At 44.2% G+C, this 23,528-nt stretch overlaps 1 protein-coding gene across 1 annotated transcript; it reads right to left on the bottom strand.

Moving 5' to 3' along the window:
* Positions 1 to 340: 340 nt before the first annotated feature.
* Positions 341 to 18,969, bottom strand: PDIA4 (protein disulfide isomerase family A member 4). Its single transcript, XM_030971145.1, has 10 exons — positions 18,813 to 18,969; positions 13,238 to 13,415; positions 11,436 to 11,641; positions 10,670 to 10,808; positions 9,966 to 10,171; positions 9,133 to 9,291; positions 8,081 to 8,232; positions 7,544 to 7,700; positions 7,216 to 7,449; positions 341 to 6,777 (listed from the first exon to the last, which is right to left on the bottom strand). The coding sequence occupies exons 1-10, from the start codon at positions 18,913 to 18,915 to the stop codon at positions 6,362 to 6,364; spliced, it is 1,950 nt and encodes a 649-aa protein (XP_030827005.1). The 5' UTR covers positions 18,916 to 18,969; the 3' UTR covers positions 341 to 6,361.
* Between the last annotated feature and the right edge of the window lie 4,559 nt (positions 18,970 to 23,528).

Genomic DNA, 23,528 nt, shown 5'->3' with positions numbered 1-23,528 from the left:
TATATCCACAGTTCCTCTTCAGGCTGAAGTGTTCAAGTACTGGATGTCTTGGGACACTGAAGTTTGACCATTCCTACAATTTTCAACAAAACAAGCTGCATTGTTAGGATAATAACTCCAAACAAACACTGATTTTATCCTAACACTGAAACTGTTACCACAGCACTGTGATCAAAGGAGGACTTTTTGATCCTTAACAGATCTTTTGGACATTTTCTTGCATGAGCAAGCACCACCCTTATACCCACTGCTGTGTAGCTATGGCAAACAGCACGCTTCAAGGAGATCATTAACAATTATGGTGCACTTCGGAAGCAAAAGAATGAAAAAAAACCAAACCCACTGTGACCCTTTTTTATTTAAAATGTGATTTTTCTATTGAAAGAATGGCTGGTTTGTCCAAATTGAACATTAAGGGTGATCTCTGAGGAAAACAAAGAGGCAGGCAGAGTATAGTAAGGCCACTGACATTTCCATGGACTCACTAGCACACCAGTAAACAGTTCTCTCAATTTGCATCTGCTGAAGTCAGGTGCTCTAGTACTGTTCCTTCAGGCTCAGGGAAAGGAGCTTAAATGAAGCTCAACCCTCTTGTCATTAGGCCCTCGGTGACAATCTGCTGGCTGGGAAAAGCTACAGCTCAGTTAAACTAGTGGGGTTTTACTTGCTATATGTTAGTAGGTATCTTGAGACTGAAAAAGACCAAAACCAACTCAAAATCACAAAAGAAGTGCCAACCCCCACATGAAAATACATCACTAAAGTCCACTGTCCAAAGGCATCAGCAAAAGTTACATATGAAATATTTCACATGGCAAAATGAATGCAAACTGAATGCAAACTCCCTTACTCAAAGCAGCAGTACCATTTCTAGTGGATTCTGTGGTTCAGAAATGAGTGTTAGTGCAGCAGGAGCACTCAGCAGAGCCATGGAACCTAGTTTGTGTTGCATACTTTGTTTGGGACAGGCCCATAAGTTAAATGCAAGTTATTAGGCTGAATATGGAAAGCAAACAGCAGAGAACTTGTGGTCTGATGAGTAAACCAACAAGATTAGCTGAGTAAATGGCCCTGTCTAGCATCAATTTCTCTAACTTCAGGGAAAATTTATAAATTACCTTTTCCTCCTCCCCTGAGATCACCTTCTGCTGTGTTTTTTTTTTTACTTTTTTATCATTCTGAGCAGCATTTTACGAAGCTGTATTGCAGAACAATTCTCTCCTATTGTAAGACAAAAAGACACCAGATTTCAGGAAGGGCACTATAACTTAGACAAAGGCAAGTAGAAAGGTATTCATGCAGGCCAGGCTGTCAAGTGTCAGCTTTCACTATGAAGAAACAACTGGCTGTTCAAAACCCCAGCCTGTGGAAATCCTTCAGAAGATTGGGTTACTGACTGCGATAAGGGTTTTATTTGCATGGCTGGATTAATATAGCTTATCTCCTTTATGTTTCTGTTAACCAAGTCACACACAGCTTGAGATGTGAATAGCATTTCTGAAACTGAAACTCCCACCTTTCTAATGTAAGGATTTGGAGCAGTTCACAGATCAGATCCCTTTCTCTCTGAATGCAAAGATGAAACTGGAGACTGGTCATGTCTCTCCAGACCCAAGCCACCTCATCTAGCCTCTACAAAGACATGATCATTTATTTTTCATGGTACATATAGAGCTTGTCCAGATTACAGCACAATGGCTTCACATAAAACCAGCTGCTCCTGACACAGAAAATCCAGCACTAACATTAACATGGCATCAGTCTGTGGCCTGAGAGCAGGCAAAGCTCTGTCTAAAGGAACTGGCTTCAAATGCAGAGCAACCTCCAAGGGTGTTGAACAAAAACAATTGATTTGTGAGTAGGATTCTGGGCAGATATGAAGACAGGTTGTGCATGGTAATAAAACATTTCTTCTGCACATCGTTGCATGGCTTCACACAACCTACTGTGGCTCCAGGCAGGAAAAGAAGGGAAGCCCTTTGTAGTCAGCAACTGAAGAGCCCTCCTCTGGCACACGCACTGCAGTGACATGCAGTGATTCCTGTGACTCTTCAAGCTGTGCTGAAGTCTTAGAAACGCCTGGCAACTGATCCAAGATGCTACTGCACTGAATTTTGCTAGGCTTGCTCATAGATCCCTGATCTGCACTGACACAGGGAGTTCTGCAACTCAAGCACAGCAAACCAAAGCCAAATTGCACAACAAATACAAGGGTTTATACCAGTTTGACTAAGCAGATTACACAGTTTGCACAGGGCTTGACTTACTCACTACCCACATCAAGGTCTGAGCACACAGACTGCAACACTCAGCCCTCTGACCAGTGTCCATTACCAATGAGGCTGTCAGCAAAAGGCCTTTTGGAGCACAGAGTTTGCACAGGCTTCTCTTGCCTACCAAAAAAGAAAGGACAGCAGTCTGATCACTACAGTAAATGCTACTTTCTGAGAAGCCTTTAACCTGTATCATTTATTCATGTTCTACTTTCCAGAAGGCTGTTTCCTCAGCACAAGAGGGCAGAGAAATCTTTGTGGCACCAGCTCTGCAGTGCCTTTCTTGCTTGCCACCAGCCAAATCGTGGGCCATATCCAGGAACTACCATAATTAGCAGTTTGGACATACAAAATTGCTGAGAGTAGAAACCAGGTAACAACCTTGACTGCAAACCCTCTGCTGTTAACAAATTTCTTTCAGTACTAAAAAAACCATACTTAATGCAGTATCAAGATGCCAGGCCAGAATTTACTGTCACGGACACAGTACAGAAAAACTCATTCCTCAAGGAGCACCAGCTGTGCTACAGTTGCTGCCTACCTTAGTTCTTAAGCCTTCAGGGAAAGGACCTGACCCTGGACAAGTCCCAAGTCTGACTACTTTAAGATGTACTACAGTTTACAGAAATAAGTTTGTTTCCAAGAGGATGCATGTGTGGGAAATACACTAGGTCAGGCTCCATGGACTTTTAATATTACACAAATCAATCTGTGCTGAAGCATAAACTGCAGGATCTCTTCCAACTGGAACTATAATCAGAAATTATGTCATAGGCTCAGGCAGCTGTGGCAAAGAGCAAGTGAAGAGAGCTGCCTTATTCTCTTGCACTGCACTTTTTTATTTTTCTTCTGTAAGAAGGGAACACCAAAGCTACACAGCACAGCACAAATCAGCAGCATTTAGGTAACTCTTTAATAAAATAATTTAGGATGTTTAGGAAAGCATCCTAATGCCTCAGGAGGCAAAAAGCAGGGTTGCATAATGCATTTAACAAATTCCAAAAGATGGTATGACCTGGTGTCCTTAGAATGCATCAATCACATTAATATCACTTTCTGTACAGAGATGACAGACCTCATGGTGTATCCATCCCAGTGAGTTTCACAGAGTTCAGGTGATGTTGACAGTGCACACAGCAGAGGGTAGTAGTATACTTGAACTAAGGAAAGCAATTTGCTTTCCACTGCAACTCTGCCCAAAGCTTAGAGGCAACAGTATCCTCATCTTGCTGGGGAGTTATAAATGCATTTATTATGACATGCAGACGCCAAGGTGAGTGTGAGTGGCACAGCAAGGACTCGCAGGAAATGTGGCCAGGTGACACCAGTGAAAGGATGGAACAAATCCTCATCCCCTCTACTGCTCATAATCTAAATCCATAACCTGATAGGGGTAACACTGCCTGCTCTTGCAGCTCACTGTTATCAGGAAACTGTAAGCAGTACTTGTTACTGTATTCCTATTCAGCTCTGACTTAAGCACTACTGCTCCTGAACAAGAGTCAGGGTTTCAGCACCATACTGAAGGAACTGTTTGTGTACCAGGCTGCCTGTGGAGGCAAGGAAGAGAGAGAGAGGTGGCAGGAGCACTGAGCAAGCACATCTAGGACACTCCTCTGGACCTTGTGTCCTCTATTGCCAGAGGGGCTCCCTGGAGGCTGCAGAGGTTTCACCCCAGAAAGGGATTGGCTCCTGTGGGAGGAAGCAGTTTAAAGGAACAGTACAGCATTGGCAATGACAATGTTAATAATTTAGCACTTGTCAGAAGGGAGGTGAGAAATGCTCACGCTCAACTATAACCCTTACTGTCCTAGAAGAATGGTGCCTCAGCCATGACTGAAGTCCTTCACCACCAATAAGGGACTCTTCACCCCTTCTTCTACAAGTTCCATATTTATCCATATTCCCCTGTTAGTTAGACAGCAGCTGTTTTGAAATAAAACCATTTAAGTCTGCAATCAACTAACAAGGAGCATTTTAGTTCCCCACAGCATGGTGTGAGGTATTTGCTTAGGCATAGAACCTGAACTGTTTTAAGAACTGATTTAAAAAGCCTGTGCCTAGCTCTTTGAAGAACTGAATTAATAACACTGGCAGATAGGACTGAACTTGTTACTTCACTTGTATGTATATTTTCTAAAGCTGAAAAAAAATCACCTCTGGTGTTCAGCTAAGTCTCATCTCACTCCTGTTGCCTGCACAATACATTTAGAATAGATTACAGCTTTTGAAAGCTCTGCAGAAGAGCTGCAAAGAGAAATGACAGTAGATGGGAAGATAATGCACCTTATCTGGTAAGAGTCTTATACATGAAATACTGTCTAAGCTTAACAGCCATCTGTCCACTTAAGGACAGTAGAAAGAAAAAGCCCTCTAATGTGAAAAGAGGGGATGGACAATGCCAGGGCCCGAGGTAAATGATGACACTGCTTCAACACTTACTTGCTTAGCATTTCCCAGCTTTTGCTGATAAAGAGTAGGAGCTGAATAGCATTCAGGCACATCCCAGCACTCCCAAGAGATTTGATACTGTCCCTCTCACTCATAATCTGCTGGTGAGCTTTGTTCACTATCTTTGGCTAAACCATTAATTAAGGGAAAGCCTTCCTGCAGTCCCATACACCTTCGCAAGAATAATTTGATAGTTATGCTTTGCTGTGTGGGTTGTTAACAGTGGGGGACAGTCCCCCCCTTAAGGCAGAAGGGAAGGACACCCCTTCAATAGGGATGCCAAGTGCAGTAGGAAAGTATAAGGACTATGTACCCCCTTGCAGTCCCTTTGGGTCCCCAGACTCTACCTGAACAGCCACCTCCTGGACATGGGTTTATCCTTGCTACACAGAAGAGTGCATCTCCCCAGAAGAAAAAAAAAAGATTGGGTAGTGGTTTTAGATTTACACACCCTCCAAAAATCTAAAAACGAATGCAACAAGCAATTACTCAAGGAAGACTGGTCATATTTTGCAAGACACAAAACAGTGCTGCTAGGAGAAGAACTACCTGTAAAACAAAATGTGAATCAAAACTGCCTCAGGGACACTCAAGTTGCACACACCGCAGCCTCACAGCTCTGAGAAGAGGCAGACAGCACTTCTAGAGAGCATAGGTCTGCAACCTCAACATGGCCCATAAATTTACTGACATATCTAAACTGGGCCATTCAAGATAAAAGCCCACTTTTAAATGCATATACTCCCAAGGGCAGCACAGAGAGGATGTGATTATTCTTTGTACCTGCAATACCTGCTACAGGAATAAAGGCTGTTAGAAGGTCTCAGTCTGCTTGCCCAAAGAATAACTATCAAACTTTCCTCTCTGCAAAAGGAAAGGAGACAGTAACACATAGATCTGACACCAGAATCCCAGCATTTCCACCCACTAGATGCTCTTTTTGTGCCATACTCCAATTACTCCAAAACACATTCAGGAAGACTGAGATGTAAATAGATCAATAAGGACTAGTAAAGAGAGGTACATTAGAAAAACTTACTATTTTAGCATCACCCTCTCTAAAGAGAGGCACAAAGCTAAAACAGGTCTAGAGCATATTTCGTTAGCAAGTCCCTGTGTCTTATCTCAGTAGGACCAAATAATTCATGCACACTTTAGAAAACCTCCATTCTTATCCTCAGCTATGAATACAGTGATAGAGTCACATGAGTAGGTACAAAGAAACATAACAGAAAGACTACCTGAAAAGACTGCTCTCCCCAGTAACCATAACAACAAATAAGAGAAATCTGTTTGTCTGAGGGATCTGCTTCTCTCTTTTTGGTAGTATGCTTTAACTTAAAAACAGCTGCATTGGAGTCAAAGAACAAAGCTTGAGATAGTCACAAAAAATAAAGGATGTATTTTTCTCCAAAGATCAAAACCGTAACTAACATAAGACATTCATATTAGAGTATTAAGTTCAGTGTCCAGAAAAAAACTCATCTGCCATAAAAAAAAAAAAGATACTGAAATTGCTTTACTGCTCAAGAATCTCTTTGCTCAAAACTGCTTAATTCTTCTGTCATCAAGTTTTGTCAGTAACTTGATTTTAACTACATTGTACAAACAACTTTTCTTCTCCACCCTCATCTTATCTAAAGCTCTTCTTTTGTTCTGGAGAGTTTTGTTGCATGCTCCTCTATAAATTTGCTCAAATGCTCTAAATCTCTGTCCCCGCCTTCAAATTTAATCGGGTTGTTCTTCTTGTCCTTTGGAGCAAAGTAGATGGTGGGGAATCCCTCCACTTTGTAGTGGTCATTTGTCACGTCGTTGGCAGTAGCATCCATCTTGGCTATAATCAGATTTTTCTCATTCTTGTATTTTTTGCCTAGCTCATTATACACTGGTTCTAGCTTCTTGCAGTGTCCACACCATGGGGCATAGAACTCTATGAGAACATCATTCTTTGGATCCATCACTATGGTATCAAAAGTTTTACCCACTACCACTTTCACAGGCCCTTTGTTATTTTTTGGCACTGGCTGGGACTTCACAATTGGCTTCAGTTTTCCTAGAAGGAAGCAAAACACACACAACACTGTTAGAATGTGGTAAGAGCAGCCCTTACAATCTCCCCTAAGAAAGGGCAGAAGTACATCCTCCTGCCAGGGAAAATTCACTGCACCAGCAAATGAACTTCCCTCAGGATGAAACACAGGCTACTTAAATGGTGACCTTTTGGCCCAATAACCTCATGAAATACAGGCAACAGGTTTTTTTTCAAATTCCCCCTAGAACGCTTCTCTTTTTATGGCTGTCCACCCACAAAGTAATAACCCATGATTTAATATAGTAGTCCCAAAATATGAATGACCAGCTCACACTTTAAAGCCACAGGAACATTTTAGGCTTGTAAAACAGACTCTGTTTACTGGAGCCATTGCCTCAGGAAACAACTCTTGGAAGCATAAACAAAATAGCTTAGAGAACCTTGTTTTAGAAACTGTACCTTTTTTGAATGCCACCACAAACTGCCTGAGTACATCAGAGTCAAACTCTTCTGGCTCCATGGCGTACTTCTTGCCACCTTCATCCAGAATGGCAGCGTTGACATCCTCTCCACTCTCAAGCAGGCCCAAATCCTTTATTTCAGAAGAATAATCTTCCTCATCAGAAACAGCAAACACATATTCTGGGAAATCTTTAGCCACTTCCAGGACTTTGCTTCTCCAGTACTGAGTAGCTGAAAAACCAGAACAGGACAGAAATGGTAATTTCTAGTTATTTTGTGCCTGCTTCCTCTCAAAGTGAAGGAAGGGTAATTGTAGCAAACCCACCAACACGGTAGTCGAAACTGAAGTCCACAGAGTAGTAGACAACCACCAGAGGACGCTTGGAGTATCTCTTGGCATCGTTGGAAGGCTTGCGATGACCAACCAGAGGCAAAGCATGTTTTAGCACATGCTCTTTAATCTCAGATCCATCTGTAGAGTCCTGTAAAGAAATAGTGACAAAAGTTCAAGCAAACAGATTTAAGCAGCATTTCTGCTACACACTACTAAAAAACCAATATTGGGACACACATGAATGTGAAAGAGGGAAGGATGTGCTATAGAAACAAGGCTGCCACCACATTTTCTTCAAACTTTTGAGCACTGAATATTGTATGGACAAATTATTATTTGAAAACATAACATCTGGACTAATTTCCTAAAGTCCTCTTGAAAAAGAAATACAGTTTCAGTGGACAAACAGGATGACTCAAATATCTAGTAGGAGTACTTCCAACAGGAAGATGCCAACTGATTGTAATTCAGAGAAAGAGAACCTTCAGTCCCACACACAAACATTTTAGCTCTGGACCATCTACTCACTTTAAGATTCAGAACGTGCATCTTGGACTCGTGCTTCGACTGAAATTTTTCTGGCTGCATGACAACCAGTTTTCCTGGAGAAACTTTCAATAGTTTTGCAATCTCGTTGCTGAAGGTGTGATGGAACTTATAATCTTCTCTCAAACCATTAGCTGAAAAATTAAGGTTAAGGTGAAGGAAAAGTCATTAGAAAGTGAACTGACAGACTGTGACTGAGATAACTACAAGGAAATGGTCTTCCTGTTCTCTAAGTGACATAGAACAACCCAGTCTTAGACAACAGGTCTCATCCAGGGGTGAGAAGCATGTGAACATACATACAATTCCAGCAGCACTATCTGAATGCTGTTCAACAACCCATCCACTTGGTGAGTTATTCTACACACTCAAACACCTTGAACAGCTTCCAAAACATATAACAGCAAAACAGTTATCCTTTTGTCAATCTCTTACCTCTTGGCCTCCCCCCAAATAGGTCAGCTAGCCAAACTATTTGCTTTGGGACAGCCTGGGAAACAGTTCTCTGTCTTCCCATGCTGAGGCAAACAAATGAGCTCCTAATCCAGCTATGACAGCAGCCCCAGAATCAGACATAGACAGGTTGCCAGGAATGGTCTAACTAAACTGACCCAGAAGTGGATGATGATCCTTGCTTCAGGCCTCTCATCCAAAATGAGTTTGGTGACAACTGACTCTGGGCTGCCAGATATGAAACCAGAGTAACAGACAGCAAACATATCCAGGCTTTAAGCCAAGAAATTGTGGTTTGTTCCTCAGGAAAGAATTTTTCCCTCCTCTCTAGTCTACATGTTTTTAGTGACACAATGACCAAGCAGAGGTATATTCTGTGACCTGCTGACACCTTAGTTACAAAATCTGGAGTGAGCGTATTTTTTGAGTGCAAGTAGCAGATCACCCTTCCTCCTCCTACTTCTCCTCTCCAACCCTCCCTACTGAACTAGAGCAGAAATAAATGATCTCTCCATGCCCAAAGTCCAAGGCAGAATCCCAACAAAACATATATTCCATTAATATTTTAAAACATTCTTTACCTGCTTCCTGATACAGCTGATAGGTTTTGTCATTCTCTCCACTAAAGACACCAATGATGATGACATCATCCCCATCCTTCAGAAATTCTTGTACTTGCTTGGTAGCCTGAATCTGTTTGGATGGAGGACCAGCCTGTTCAATCATGTAGTCGACAATACCTGTGAGAGAAACGTGCCCCCGAAAAGTTGCTTAGAACATTTATTGAACGGAAAGATTTGGGCATTCCATCTAAAACATTTAATGTCACACTTCCCATGAACACCTTTCCTCCTGTGCAGCCCTCCCACAATAACCTGAAGACCAAATCAGCAAGACTTCAGCCCACGTTTTTAAAGCTGCAGTTCTGAATATTCCCTTTCAGGTTGGTTTCAGAAGAGGTGACCAAGCACACAATCCATGAATATCAGTTGATCTTGCAAGCAATGCTCCTTTCTGAAAGTCCAGACACTTCACTGTCTCCTGAATCTATTATAAGCCAAGGTGCTACTTAAATAGTCTAAAGTCAAATTAAAACTTAATATTGAGTATTTTTGCCAGCCCTCAAGGTGCATTCCAGTATAATTAAAACCTGCCCATTTACCCATACTGCCACTGCTTCATCAAGTGTATTTAACTTACTCAATATTGAAAGGAGCTGACACTACCACCAGAAGATGTTATGAAGACTAGAGACAAATTTAAATATCCTGTGTAGGTATGAGAGCAGAATCTTTCTGTTTTCCCCAGCTACTGCTACTATGACATTAACAAGTCTGCGAGTCCGACAGATAGGTCAAAATATTTTTCAGAGCACAAGAAAAAGCAGTTTTTCTTGTAAGTAAAGTTGGAGTACCGTATTTTTCCCGTGGACCACTGTAGTCGTAAGGCTTGCCCTTGCGGAATATTTTGAGGGTTGGGTAGCCAGTGACATCAAACTTCTTTGCAAGCTCCGTTTCAGCCGTGGCATCGACTTTAGCCAGGGGGATGGGAGGCGTGCGCTTGCTGAGCTCCTGGGCAGCCTTCTCGTACTCTGGAGCAAGCCTCTTGCAGTGGCCACACCTAGAGAGGGAGAGCAGAGGGCACTTCTTACAAGCCACTAAGCCTGCCAGGTACCTCCTACCCCTGGAGTGGAAGAGTTAAGTCTTCAGCATGCAGAAATGGGATCACTGCATCTACAGAGGACACTTCAGCCATGGAAGATGTGTCTCTGCAACCTGAAGCTGGCCTCTGTGCCTGGCCTCACATTACTATAGGTAGCTTCATTTTTAAGCTAAGGACCAATTCCTTTTGGTTTTCAGTATCTCAGTGTGTTCCCAAATCAGTAAATATTGTGAACCTCCAGTGAAGATCTGGACACCACCCCTTGCTGAGACACAGATCCAGTCTAGTCCGCTAGGGATGTGCAACGTAATCCCAGGTGCAGATTAGAACTGAGGTACACCAGAGCTTTGCATGAGGCAAAGGTGTGTAACGAGGCATAGCAATGGAAGACAGGCCCACCACGTGTGTTCAGGCCATCTGTCCTAGACAAATACAGGTGGCTGCCTTCTTGCTTACCATGGAGCATAGAACTCCACCAGGATTATGTCAGCATCATTCACAACTTCGTCAAAATTATCCTGGGTCAATACCAGAGTAGCTTCAGGTGGAGGGGTCCAGTTGGGGTCAGAAACCTCCTTGACTTTGGCCACAATAGCTGAAACACAGTTTAGTAACCCAATTAGCAAGCATGCATTTTATCATACCAGTAGCATGCCAAATGCAAGAATTTGAAATCAGAGGGTAAGCACAGTGCTGGACCAATGCTTACACATCAAGCTTACATGAGAACACTCTCTCAATCAAGCTGTTTTATACCTTATTTCCTTGCTGGCATTACCAGAAGGTCTTCTCTTCACCCCATAGAGTGTCTTATGCAGAGCACAGATCTGTACTTTGAAGCACTGAATTCCACCTCAGACAGAAAAGGTAGGTTTTCCCCCTCTGACTAGAGCTGGACATATTAATTAAGCAAAATACAGCCAATATATATATATCAAATGTTTTTTGGCTGATCCTTCAGCAAACATGAGACTGTCTCCTCTTCTAGTCAAGTCATATTTCTAGAAACCTTCTGTCAGTAACAGCACTACCCACTACCTGCAAAATTGTCCTCTAGCATGCAGCCTGTTGAGAAAACAGGGAAAATTTCAGCATTCATAATATTACTTGTTTTAAGATAAATAACTTGAGATCAGGGCCCTTCAAAACAGCCACATATTAAGAAATAAGATCATAGGCTACTTTGTTTTGTTACAGGGAACTGCAAGGGACAGGTGCTTACCATCTTCTGTCCGAGACCCATCGTAGTCAACAGCTTGGCCTTTTTTCAGGATTTTGATGGTTGGGTAGCCACTGACATCGAAACGACTCGACAGTGAAGTGGCTGCAGTAGCATCTATTTTGGCTACTGGAATAGGAGGGTCATTTTCCTTCAGAGTTTTGGCTATCTTCTCATACTCAGGAGCAAACTGCTTGCAGTGCCCACACCTGTCAGAAGAAGACACAAGTAGGTATGCAAATGTACGACAGACACACAGAGGTGCTCTGCTGCTCTGCAATTCCAGGATGCCTTCTGACAGATGTCCACATCATCAGCACAGAAATGTTTGTCTTGCTACATGTTCAGATCGTGGAGAGATGGAGAGCAACTGTAGCTAATGTACTGCATGTTCATATCAAAACCTTGATTTTTCTTAATTTTCATTCAACGTGGAACGTATTGCCATATGCTTTATAAAACCACTGTAAAAAATTCAACAACTGCTTTTACAACAAAGTTGTACTATGCTCACTCCTTCCTTCTTCCCTTCCTCCTCAACTTCAGCTTCTCCCTAACCAAGGTTCATCTTCTCTCCCTAGCACCCTAAATTGAAGTAAAGAGAAAATGAACCAGCAGTCAAGTTGGCCAAATGAAATCTCCCACCCACCATGGTAACAAGCTAAAGATGAAACCAGGAAAATGTAGGAAAGCAGAAAGAAGTGCACGGCAGATAGCCTTTACTCCTTAGCATCTCAGCTGGAAGGAGGGGGAATAGAAAAATAGGAGAGCTGTTTAGTCATACATCCTTCTGCTCAGATAAACTGAACTTCATGTTTAGTTTTCATGCAGGCAAACTACAGTTTGTAGAATTAGTGCCTACAGCCAAGCAGGAAGGGGATTCTCTGTGACAAGAATGGCACAAGTTAAAATGCAACTTCTCAAGCAAGATCATATTCCCCCTCTATTCAAAGGCTGGAGAAAGACCAATGAGTAAGTCATGTTTGTATCACTGAGCCACAAAGGAAAGGCTCTGGCTGCAACACTAACTCAGCAACTCTACTGAAAGTATCTTCTACCATGTTTTCCTCCAGTAACCATCCCTAATGCTTTTGAACATAAGAATGCAAGAGAACACACATCCTGGCCTAAGTCCTTTGTCTTGGTTATATTCAGGTAAATCCATTGTAGCTCCCTGGAGCAGACCAGTGGTGCTGTACACCCTGGGATGCCAGCAGAACTGCCATCATTAGGCAGATGTATAAGGCAACACTTAAACTGATAATACAAACAAGCTGTGTCCCTAACCACTCCACACCCTTCCGGCAAGGACAGAAATGTGAATTTGGAAAGGAAAACCTTCTGGCAATTCCCCTGCTAGGGGAGCCTTGATTACTCCATCTAGGTGAGCAAGTACACACGTTCTCAGTGGTCCAGCACTGGCACAGGATGATAGCAGGCTGCAAGACCACACTGCATGACTTTTCTGGGCCTCACTGGGACCATTTCTGTTCCCTGACAGGCATAAACCAGGGAAAGAATCAGGCTTGTCCTCCCCTTGGCACAGGATCCCTCAGTATGACCCACATCTGTGGAACAGGAGCGGCTGTTGGTTATTGCATGGTACAGGGGCAGGAAAAAAAGGTTCTTCCCCACCACCAGAACCATCTCTTTTTCTGGACTAGAGCAGAGCCCTGGGCATCTCCTGCAGGCAAGTCACTCCTTTGTCACCTTTAAAATGGCAACCCAAAGTCACTTTTTAGGAGCTTGTCCTGGCAGAGCAGCCCTCTGACGCTGGACCCGTGGAGGTGCCACTGTGAACCCACCATGGTGCGTAGAACTCCAGCAGCACGGTGTCCTTGTCTGCAGTGAAGGTGTCAAAGTTGGCATCATTCAAGACTAACACACCATTTTCTTCTTTAACTACAGAATCATCGTCATCTTCGTCATCTTCTTCATCGTCATCATCATCACCTTCATCGTCAGCTTCTTTTGTAATAGATTCTGGGAAGGTAAGAATATGACACAGATTAGATTGTGTCAAGTTTTACACTAATGTGACAGTACTAGATTGAAGATGGATTAGGTATCTCCTGTGGTTAAGAAAAGTACCCACATGAATTAGTTTCTGCTGCACATACAGTGACAGATATCTCAGTTTGCAAAGTGCCTGGACTCAGATGTTTGACCATTTCAATTTGGTCCACACCACACCAGCTAACAATATTAACATTTCAGTAAAGTATCAACAGGTATTTCACATTTCAGGGAGAAGTAACAAAACGGATACAAGAAGAATTAAAGCACACAAATCTATGCAACAGTTGCCACCAAGGTTTGATGGACATCTTGTTGAAATGTGGGCAGTGAGACATGTTTTTCTGGGCAAGAAGGGCACACAGATGATACCTGAACTTCAAACAGAACCCTTCATCATGCAACAGAGTAGCTGTCCTTTAAGTGTAGCCAACTTGAAGTCGGAAAAATTAGTGTCTTACGCCAAAAAGCAGGTGTTATCTGTTCCCAGTGCTCCCCTTGTATCCCTGCTCAGGAGACTGTAACACCACAATAGCTATGTGCTGCCTGCCTGAAGGTCTAATAAACAGACACACTTGCTATAAACCCAAAATTTACCATTTCACTACTATCAAGGAGGTTTGGAGGCAGCACTTCTAAATTGTGCTTCTTTCCTGACTGCTCCATCCACCTCTGCCACTCTTGCTTTCAGTTACAGAGATGTTCCAGGTCTGCTATTCATTGAGGAGTCTTTCCGCTCACAGGAGCACCAATCACTCTGCTCTGGATCAGCACCAGGCTGCAGTGAGTGTAAAATCAAGTAATTGACTGCAGGAGTCCCACAAAAACCCAATCATATGCACCTGGCAAATGATGCCAGGTACTCTTCTAAAAAAACAAAAACAAAAACAAACAAACAAAAAAAAAACCCCAGAAACAAAACAGAGTGAAAGCTTCTTCTTTCAAAGAACTTTTGGGGAGGCCTTTGAATTAAGACCAAAACCACTGGTCCAGAAGAGTCCTTTAAAAGAGAAAGCAATTTGTTAAATTACCAAAGCAAAATTAGCATGTGAAAGCTGAAGCCAGCATATTTCTACTGGTTCATTCTTTGTTGGCTTGGAATTTGAGATGGTTTTTTCAATATCTGACCTTTCACATGTTCCTTTAAACTTTTTAAAAAAACAAAAACTGCTATCTTTCAAGGAACCAGACCTTCCTGAAGGACTTTAAAAGAATTTCAGTTACAGAACAACTAATGAAAATATCTCGTCCCAAATGAAAACTGTAAAACAATGAAGTTAAGTCCCTTTCAACCAGTGGGAGTCCCAGGAATTGGATAAAAAAAAAATCAGAAAAAAGGGATTAGGGTTTCTTGTTTAAAATTATTTTCTATTTAAATGGCTTTTGACTAAGCTGAGAGGACCTACTGCAGCAGTTTTCTGAAAATATTCTGAATTCATCAGGAAGTTGAAAGTTAAGAATGATAAATATGTACTATCCAGATATGAAAAAGCTAACAAAACAAAACCCACTTTTGTCAGACCAACAGCAGACATTAGGAACAACCTCACCACGGATAAAATTATGCCAATAAATTGCAATAGCTACTTTTATTTTAAAAGAAAGTACACAAAAACAAGCCTTTATGTTCTCAGGAAACAGTACAGGCTCTTGGATAAAATATGTTGATTTTAATTAGAGGTCAAATTTATGTAGCACAAATATAGAAAATACTAAAGCTTCTGATGAAGGGAGAGATCACAGGAGATCATTTATCACACAACCCTAGTCAGCTGGATTAGGTTTCTTTAACAAGTGCTAGTGTTTCACCTGATCTTCGAGGCAGCTAAAAGCACTACTTGCAAGCAGACAATGCCTCCTGTGTGGCAGCTCTTGCTCACCTTTGAGTGAATCCATGCCTCACGTACCTGCAGGACTGCCCTGGTGGAATAGCTGGATTTCAGGGGGCTTCAGCAGGCAAAACCTGTGCCTTACACAGGTGCCCAGCAGTTCTGAGGGCTATGTTTCACCACAGGCTGTTCCTGGCTGGCCTGTGCCTGAATTCCCAGCCATTGCATTCCTGGCAAATTGCTTCAGATATGATTTTTCCTGACACATAGGAATGCGAGCAAAACCAGCTGGCCAGTTCTGCTCCTGCACCCCGAACCACCCACCGGGCTGTGACCCCTGCTCCTGCTCACTCCCCACCCCCAAGAGAGACAAAGACCTCAGCAGCCACAGTGGCACCTGGTTTTTAGAAAGAACAAGGTATTCCCGGCAAAAACATCCAGTACTGGTGGAAAATGTAACCATCAGATCCACCATCCGTCACTGAAATAATTTTGTATCTTTCCCTACAAGCGGCCGTACAGCCTGCCAAGGTAAAACTTCCCTGACAGCGACACATTGTCATGGGCATTACACACACCTCCTTCCTCCTCCTCCCTGGAGATGGAGGCAGGACAATAGCACTGGAACAGCAGGACTCCACCTTCTCCCAAGCAGCTTAAGGAGGGCGTGTGTTAAAAAGAAAGTTAACCACACTTATATATCGGTCCTTAGAAGTGCAGACTTACATTCTGTAGCTTGCAGCTTCACCAGCACCCAGGGCTATCACAGCTACCTCTGCCATCCCTTTAAATTTGGGACTGAAAGACGTGTTTCAGGGACCCAACCACGGCAGAAGCAAGCAGGACTTTTTATTTTTTCCCATAGAGAGCAAGAAACTTTCCTTTGCATTAAAGATTTACAATTTGAAGAGAATAAGTCTAACTGTGACACCTGAAGTGGCAGAAGTAGCTAATAAATACCTGCATAAGTCAGGTCATGAAAATAAAACAGCTGCCCCAAAACTGAAGTATCTTTGTTTCTTAAAGAGACTTGCAAAGCCAGTGGACAAACCAACAGCTGCGACAGCTGTGGCTAAAACCTGTCCTCTGGTAAAATATGGATAGCCCCCTTATACTAAAAAAAAACCAAAGACACAGAACATTAAAAAAAACCACCCAAAACCAAACAAAAAACTCCCAAAACCCCCACAAAATGAATCCACAAATTCCAACACATTACTAGACAAGTCAAAAAACATGATCAAGAAGGTACTTTTTTTAAGACTTTAAGTACACGATGCTGGCTGGCAGGCCTTCTTCAGGGTGATACTTACTACTCACTAACACTCGCATTATCAAAATAAGCCTAGTAACATTTTCTTAAACAAAGCAGATCCTGTACAGAAAAATTGCATTCAGACACCAACAACTTTGGGAAGCTGCCTGAAAGTTTCCTTTTAAGGAGCACACTGTTCTCTAATTGGATGAGCTCAGTTTTCAGAAACCCAGAACTCAGGACTCATCATGTGTTGCTAGGGCATTCAAAAGATTTTCAATAATATCAGCCCCTGTCAATCTTTTCTGTGGTGGATCCTCTGCATGATCCCTCCTTTCCCACCATCAGGATGCTAAGGGTGTAGTGGTCAGGATCCAGGCTAACCTCACTTCCAGCATATTTACCCCCCTGCCTTGCTCAAACCTCACTTCCCAAATCATGCAGTGCAACAAGCTGGGTTTGCTCAGAACTTTTCATCTCCCCAACAAACAACATGCATAAGATTACTTCCTTGTTGCAAAGTAAATTTATTCCACTTCACCCAAGTCTGCATTCCAGGGGCAAAAACTGAAATCCCCAACTATGTGCATTTTTAAGGCAAAGGATTTGTCAAGGCTAGTTCAGGATCTATATACAAATTCAAGATACACGATAGAACCTGGGAAACGATTCAAAGCTGGGCAGTGGATTAGTGTTCAGCTCCACACAGCAGGAGACACTTCCATCCCTGTGTACCTTTGATGCCCAGAACTCCTATAATGAGAAGAGCAGCAAGCATGGGAAATACTGATGAGAGCCAGGCCCACAAGAAGCTGAGCCACTGCTGCCAGCCACAGGTAACAACACTGCAACATCACAGGTGTTACCTCACCCTTTGAAGGTGGCAGGGGAAATCGGTCTGAGGCTTTGTCACATGCTACAAAGAAACTATAACCATGTTCTAGCTAAAAGCAGAGAAAGAGGTATAAACACTGTATTCCAGTTTACAACAGAAAAAAAGAAAAGAGCTCCACAGGAAGATTCTGTACCGCCATCTCCTTACTGCATATACCATATTTAAAACAAATCTCAATTTAAAACAAATCTCTTTACCCTCATCCTACAGACCATACAGTTACACAAACAGGGTAACTGATCTAAATGCACTTCTGCAAGTTTTAGTGTCTGTTAGGCCAGCAAGAATTTGCAGGACATGAGTTCAGAAGGTCATCCATAATCCAGTCTCTCTAATACTTAAAATAAGCAGTGCTCATGCAGGAAACATGACCGATGCATAATTTACCAAAATCCACATGAAAGAAACTTAAAACCGAAAAGACAAACACCTTTAAATGTCTGCCTCCTACTATACTCATTAAGCCTCAGCAGCTTTGTTTCAGCTAATTTTGGAAAGGAGGAGACACACGTCAGTAAAATCCAAAGACGGTAGGAAGAAACACCAAGAAGATAGTAACAATGGGCCTTCCTTCTGTGAGGGGGGAAAAAAAAATCTGTTTGAAACACGAAGAATGCGTAAAATCCCTGAACAAAGGAGTAAGGAAAAGAGTGCTCAATCACAGAACCATAGAATTTTTTAATTCTATTTTTGGACTTTAAGGTCCCGTCCAACCATAGAATGCTAAGGGTTGGACGGGACCTTAAAGATCTCATATTCCCAGCTCCTCGGCCAGGGAAGGGACACCTCCCTCTAGAGCACTGCTTGGTGGTCTTGAACACTACCAGCACTGGGCCATCCACAGCCTCTCTGGCAACCTGCTCCAGTGTCTCACCTCCCTCAGAGTAAAGCATTTCTTCCTCATATCGAACCTAAATCTCTCCTCTCTCAATCTGCACCCATTACTCCTTGTCTTATCACCACAGTTCCCGACGAAAAGGGGAAAGAAATCGCACAAAGAAATGGCAATCTGTCTGATGCGTGTCGCAATAAAGAAATCGCCAATTCCCAAGAGGTTCAGAAGCCGGGGCCTGCGAACATGGCTAATTGTTAGCTAGCTGTTACCTCCGTGCTGGGAGCGGCGAGGCAGAGCCGCCCCACGGCGCACGACAGACCAGCAGCGCCGGGACAAGCGGCTCGCACAGACCTCAGCGTCCCGCACAGAGGCCTGCGAGGAGCAACCCGCTCCCAGCGGCGCCTGCACAGAGGCCTGCGAGGAGCACCCCGCTCCCAGCGGCGCCCCGCCAGCCCGGGCTCCCCGCAGCGCCCAGCGCCGGGGCCGCGCCGCCGCCTCCCGCGGGGGGAACGCGGCATGCGGTGCCGGCCCGGCCGCTGCCCGCGCTCACCTCCGTCGCCATCCTCCTCCTGTGCGGCCGCGCCCCGCGCCAGGAGGGCGATCTGAGCCAGCCCCAGCAGCAGCACCAACACCCACAGCCCGCGCATCCTCATCCCGCCGCCGCCGCCGCGTCCGCTCTCCCTGCGCTGCGCTCCCGCCGCTCGCCCCGCCCCGCGGCACGCCGCGCCCGCTCATTGGCTGCTGCCTCAACACGTGCTTGGCGCGGTCGCCAATCAACAATCGTCACGAGGGCAGCCGGCGCGGGGGTGCGCGGGTTTCGCGGGTTCCGCGGCGCCCCCGGGGACCCCCGGCGGCTGCGGCCGCGGCGCCGCGGCGGGAGACGGGCGCCATCGGCCGGAGCGGCGGCGGGGAAGCAGCGGCGGCGCCGCGCGCGGAAGCGCCCGGCCGCTCTGAGGTGCCGCCCGGCCATTGGCCGCCGCCGAGCCGCCAACCGCAGCCCGCCACGCGTGGAGCGCGCGGCCGCTCCGGGGGCAGGAGGCGGGAGGGACGGGGCGGGAGCGCCCCGAGCGCGTGCGGCCACATCGCCCTTCGGGATTGGCGGCCCGGCGCCGGGGGCGGGGCCAGCGGCCAGCGGCAGCCTGTGAGGGCGCGCCGCGTACGGCGGGGCGGGGCAGGGCGGGGGGGAGGTGAGGGCAGCGCCGGGGTCTCCTGCACTCCCTCACCGGGAGTGGGGAGTTCGGTACTGTGCTACCGCGGATGGGAAGGGTGGGATGGAGACACCGCCCTCGGGTGCTCCCGCGGGAACTAAGGAGGGTGTGGGGCAGCGAGCCCACCGGTAGCGCCGTGGTTGCGCGGGAAAGTGTCGTGGCGCAATGTCTGTGCGTGGTTGTCCCGATGCTTTTTCTGGTGAATATCTAAGATGCAGCAAGACAGCGCTAAAACCTGGGCTTTTGGTGCCAAAATTGCCGCTCTATCCCCATGCTTGGGCTAATTACATAGGCTCATGGGATAATTATTTTCATTTTTACGAAAGTTTTGACTCTTGAATTGGTAAGTTATAAAGAACTGCTAAGTTCAGTGTGTGGTGGTTACATGCTAAAAGAGAAGCAGTGGCTTATGATAAATGAATATCTTCAAGGTTTTGAAGTGCAAGCTTTAAATATAAACTCCACAATTTTAGAGGATTAAGACACTGCATTCCTATGAAAGTCTGCTGTTGCATCAGTTGCCATTTGGTATTTGTGAGTGGTCTGTAGGTTGGAAAAAAAAGCACATTAAAAGGCCTGCTGTGTTCTACGTTCACAAGTTATAGCCTAGATGTCAGTGCCTTTCCTCAACTCAGCTGCTGCACAAGTTATCTGGAAAATACAGAAGCTGATACAGGAGCGATTTTTTAACTCATTTGGCACATCACTAGAATGGAATAGGAAGTGATCTGAACCAAGTTAAAGCTGTCTGGATCCTGTCAAAACTGTGATCCTGATCCTGCCTGGTTTTGGTATTGATATAAAAATTAGTTTGATTAACATTGATATTCAGTAATTTGAAGATAGCACATAATCACATTGTATACTCCATGTTCTCAGTGGGAAGAATTAAGAGTGTGGACGGTTTTTATTTAGATTCTTGTTCACTGTTTAAGACAACCCTTGATTTGAATATCATCTTGGTGTGTGAAATATTTACTGTCTTTGTCCTCTGGGTTTATGAGAGAAATAGTGGCTATAGTAATCCATTTTTTTCTGATTTAAGTTGGAGGTTTTCCAACTGACAGTGACCTTTCAAGGTAGAGGAGTACTCTCAAGCCCAATACTTCATGACAGACCATTGCAAAACTGGTTAAAGGTGCTTGCAGAAAAAGTGAGCATGTAAAATGGGGAAGTGGTGTCATTATTGCTTTTGTCTGCTGCAGTGTGAAATACTGAATTAAATGCTTTTTCTTTCATGATGAGTTTTATGGCTATTGTGGTTTCTTTCCATCCAGGTTAGCCAACTGAAAAAGGAGATCAGTAAATTTGCTAGGCAGTCAAAGGTGCCAAGTACCAACATCCTGCCAGACAGTGAAAAGGAAGTGCACATAGTACAAATATAGGGGAGGTGGGTTTGTTATTACTTACTTGAGCTGCGGGAGGAAAGCCTGGAAGGCAGAACTCCTGTGATCCCTGTTCAGCCAAGGACAGCCTGACTGAGAAATTTGCTGAATTGTCAGTTCATTGTGTGGGTGGTTACAACACTGGGAGGCCGATGGATCTCAGGCACGTCCCACTAGACAAACAGGTCCTTGGCAAAGGACTGTGGTCTGGTCTGTCTTCAAGCCAGCAGGCCTGTGCCTGTCTTCCTAGATTAGGGTTGCACAGGATGGCACAGCGAATACAGAGCTGTAAATGGCACACCAGACATGTGATTCAGACATGTGATTCATGCCAGACCAGCTGGGATTCATCCCAGAGCAGCTGGGGTGCCAGCTCCATGCATTTTGGGCACTTGGAAGAGTGTGCCAGCTGTGCAGCTCTTCCAGGGGATTCCTTCCTGCTCTCTAAAGGGCTGGTTATCTTATGCAGCTGAAAATCCTCTGGGCTAAGCACTACTGGTAAGAGCACTGCTGCCTTTTGCTGAGTGCTCATTCCTTATGTAAGTTAATGGCAGGAGCACTCTCCTCTTTGCCAGGAGGGTCTCTAGGCAGGTGGAACACCTGCCCAGTATGGGGTCATCTCAGGGTTAGATGCCTAGGAAAGTGAATGGCTCAGGTCTCCCTGCAGCTTGTCTTATTGTGAGAAATTGGCTGTACAAATCCCTAGTCATGGGACACACTGAAAGGTCCAGAAAGCATGAGGCCTCACAGAGCACCTATGGTGTAGTTTCTGAATAAAAAAAAAATTCTACTGATAACATCTGCTGTGCTGCACAAAAATGCAGGTATTAGTGCACTCCTGTTATTTGAAAGTGGATTGCATTTTGTGCTTACTGTGTTTCATATCCTGATAAGGTTTAGCATCACTGCTGGCAGACCTGCATCCCCAGGAACAAGCAGACAATTGTAGTTCTTAAATATGCTTCTCCTCAGGGACATTCAGTAAGTGTCTTTCCTGTTGGTTTAAGTTGCCAGTGGCTACCTTAAAGTCTTCACAGGTTGCACCTGTGTTCTCCAACATCATTAAGTGGTGGACTGTGGAAATCTCTCCTTGTATCACACTGTACTTTTCTCCTTTAAAAGGTAGCTTAGACACTAGTAAATCCTGTACCTCATTTTGCACATTCTGTGAGGTACAGCTGTTAGTCTTAGAAGAGGCATATTCAGCAGGAAATATCAAAAAAGAAAAAGCCAATGTTCTTCCACAAAAATCATGAAAATGGTAAAACATGTCAGGCCAAGCTATATAGGTTTAACTTCTGCTATTAAAACGTATTACAATCTCAAAAGTAAACGTGGACCTACTTGGCCTTTCACAAGCTGTGAGTCAACACAGATAGGCAGCTGGGATAATCACAAACCCATAGCAAGAACGTAAAGAGTAAATTTGAGCTAAAAATGTAGGATTTAAAATGGCACAGTGTCACAGAAGTGTTTTGAATGATTTTTCTGGTAGTTTTCTTGTCGACCTCGGTTATCTTGTTTGATAAGAGCTAAACTTTCACATGATGCTGAGTTGCCTTGCATGTAATCTTCATGTAAATCACTCAGTGAACCTCAAAACAATGCTTAAAATATCCATCCTGATTGCATTTCACCTAAGTGATTTGCATTTCACCTAAAAATAACTTAGAGCAAGAGAAACACTTGTAGGACTCATGATTTTTTGCTCGGTGGTTGATTCATCTATTATGATGCTTATTTTAAAATATCTTTTAATAATTTTCAGTCATCATTGTAGAAAGATGATAAAAAATTTGATGTGAAAATGTTCCACTTCAGTACTACTAAATTCTTGTAAGTTAATGAAATATGGCTAAGTGACAGTAATATAAATTCCTGTATTGCCCAGGAAAACTGATTGTTTTGCTGCACTGATTTTGAGTGTCTGTCTGGATGACTTCTCTTTTTTGCCTTTTCTTTTGCCTTTTTTTTTTTCAGGGACCTGCTTCTTAGTTCTTGGTTTTCTGTTACCCCTAGTTCTGTCACTACCAGCCTTGGTAAAAATTCTCTCTCCATCTTTCTTACAAGACCCCTTCATCTGTTAAAAGGCTGCAATAAGTGGCCCTGGAGATTTCTCCAGGCTGAGAAACTCCCACTCTCTCAGCCTTTCCTCAAAAGAGAGGTGTTTTAGTCCTGTCATCATTCCTGTTGCCCTCCTCTGCAGCTGCTGCAAGAGGTCCATGCCTTTCTTGTGCCCCAAGAAAGGAGCAGGATTCCAGAGCTGGACACAGTGTTTCACGTGAAACCACCACACAATGTAAGGGAATCCCTCTGGATAGCATCCCATCCTTCAAGTGTATCAATATCAAGATTGTTTGGACACTCCATGCTGGGAGGATTTGGGCAGCATTTGGGGTAGTAAGTTAACCAGGGCCCAGGCAAAGGAATGTGATTACTTATTGTCAGTAAACTGAGATGCTGGCTGGCACAATGCTGGCCTGTGCCAAGCTGAGCACTTCCAAGGGCTTCTGAACATTCTTCTGGAGCTAACACGTTTTTGGAAGCTGTTTGTGTGCAGTCAGGATGCTTGAAGAATGAGAGAATTTATTAGCACAGGTGCAGGCGCCTCCACAGTGCTTGGCCTGGGTGCCTAGGGTTATCCCAGACATGCCCAATTTACTGGTGTAGGTG

The sequence above is a fragment of the Camarhynchus parvulus genome, chromosome 2 (genome assembly GCF_901933205.1).
Source record: "Camarhynchus parvulus chromosome 2, STF_HiC, whole genome shotgun sequence".
Taxonomy (NCBI): Eukaryota; Metazoa; Chordata; class Aves; order Passeriformes; family Thraupidae; genus Camarhynchus; species Camarhynchus parvulus.
This window is presented reverse-complemented; position numbering and strand designations above follow the sequence as displayed.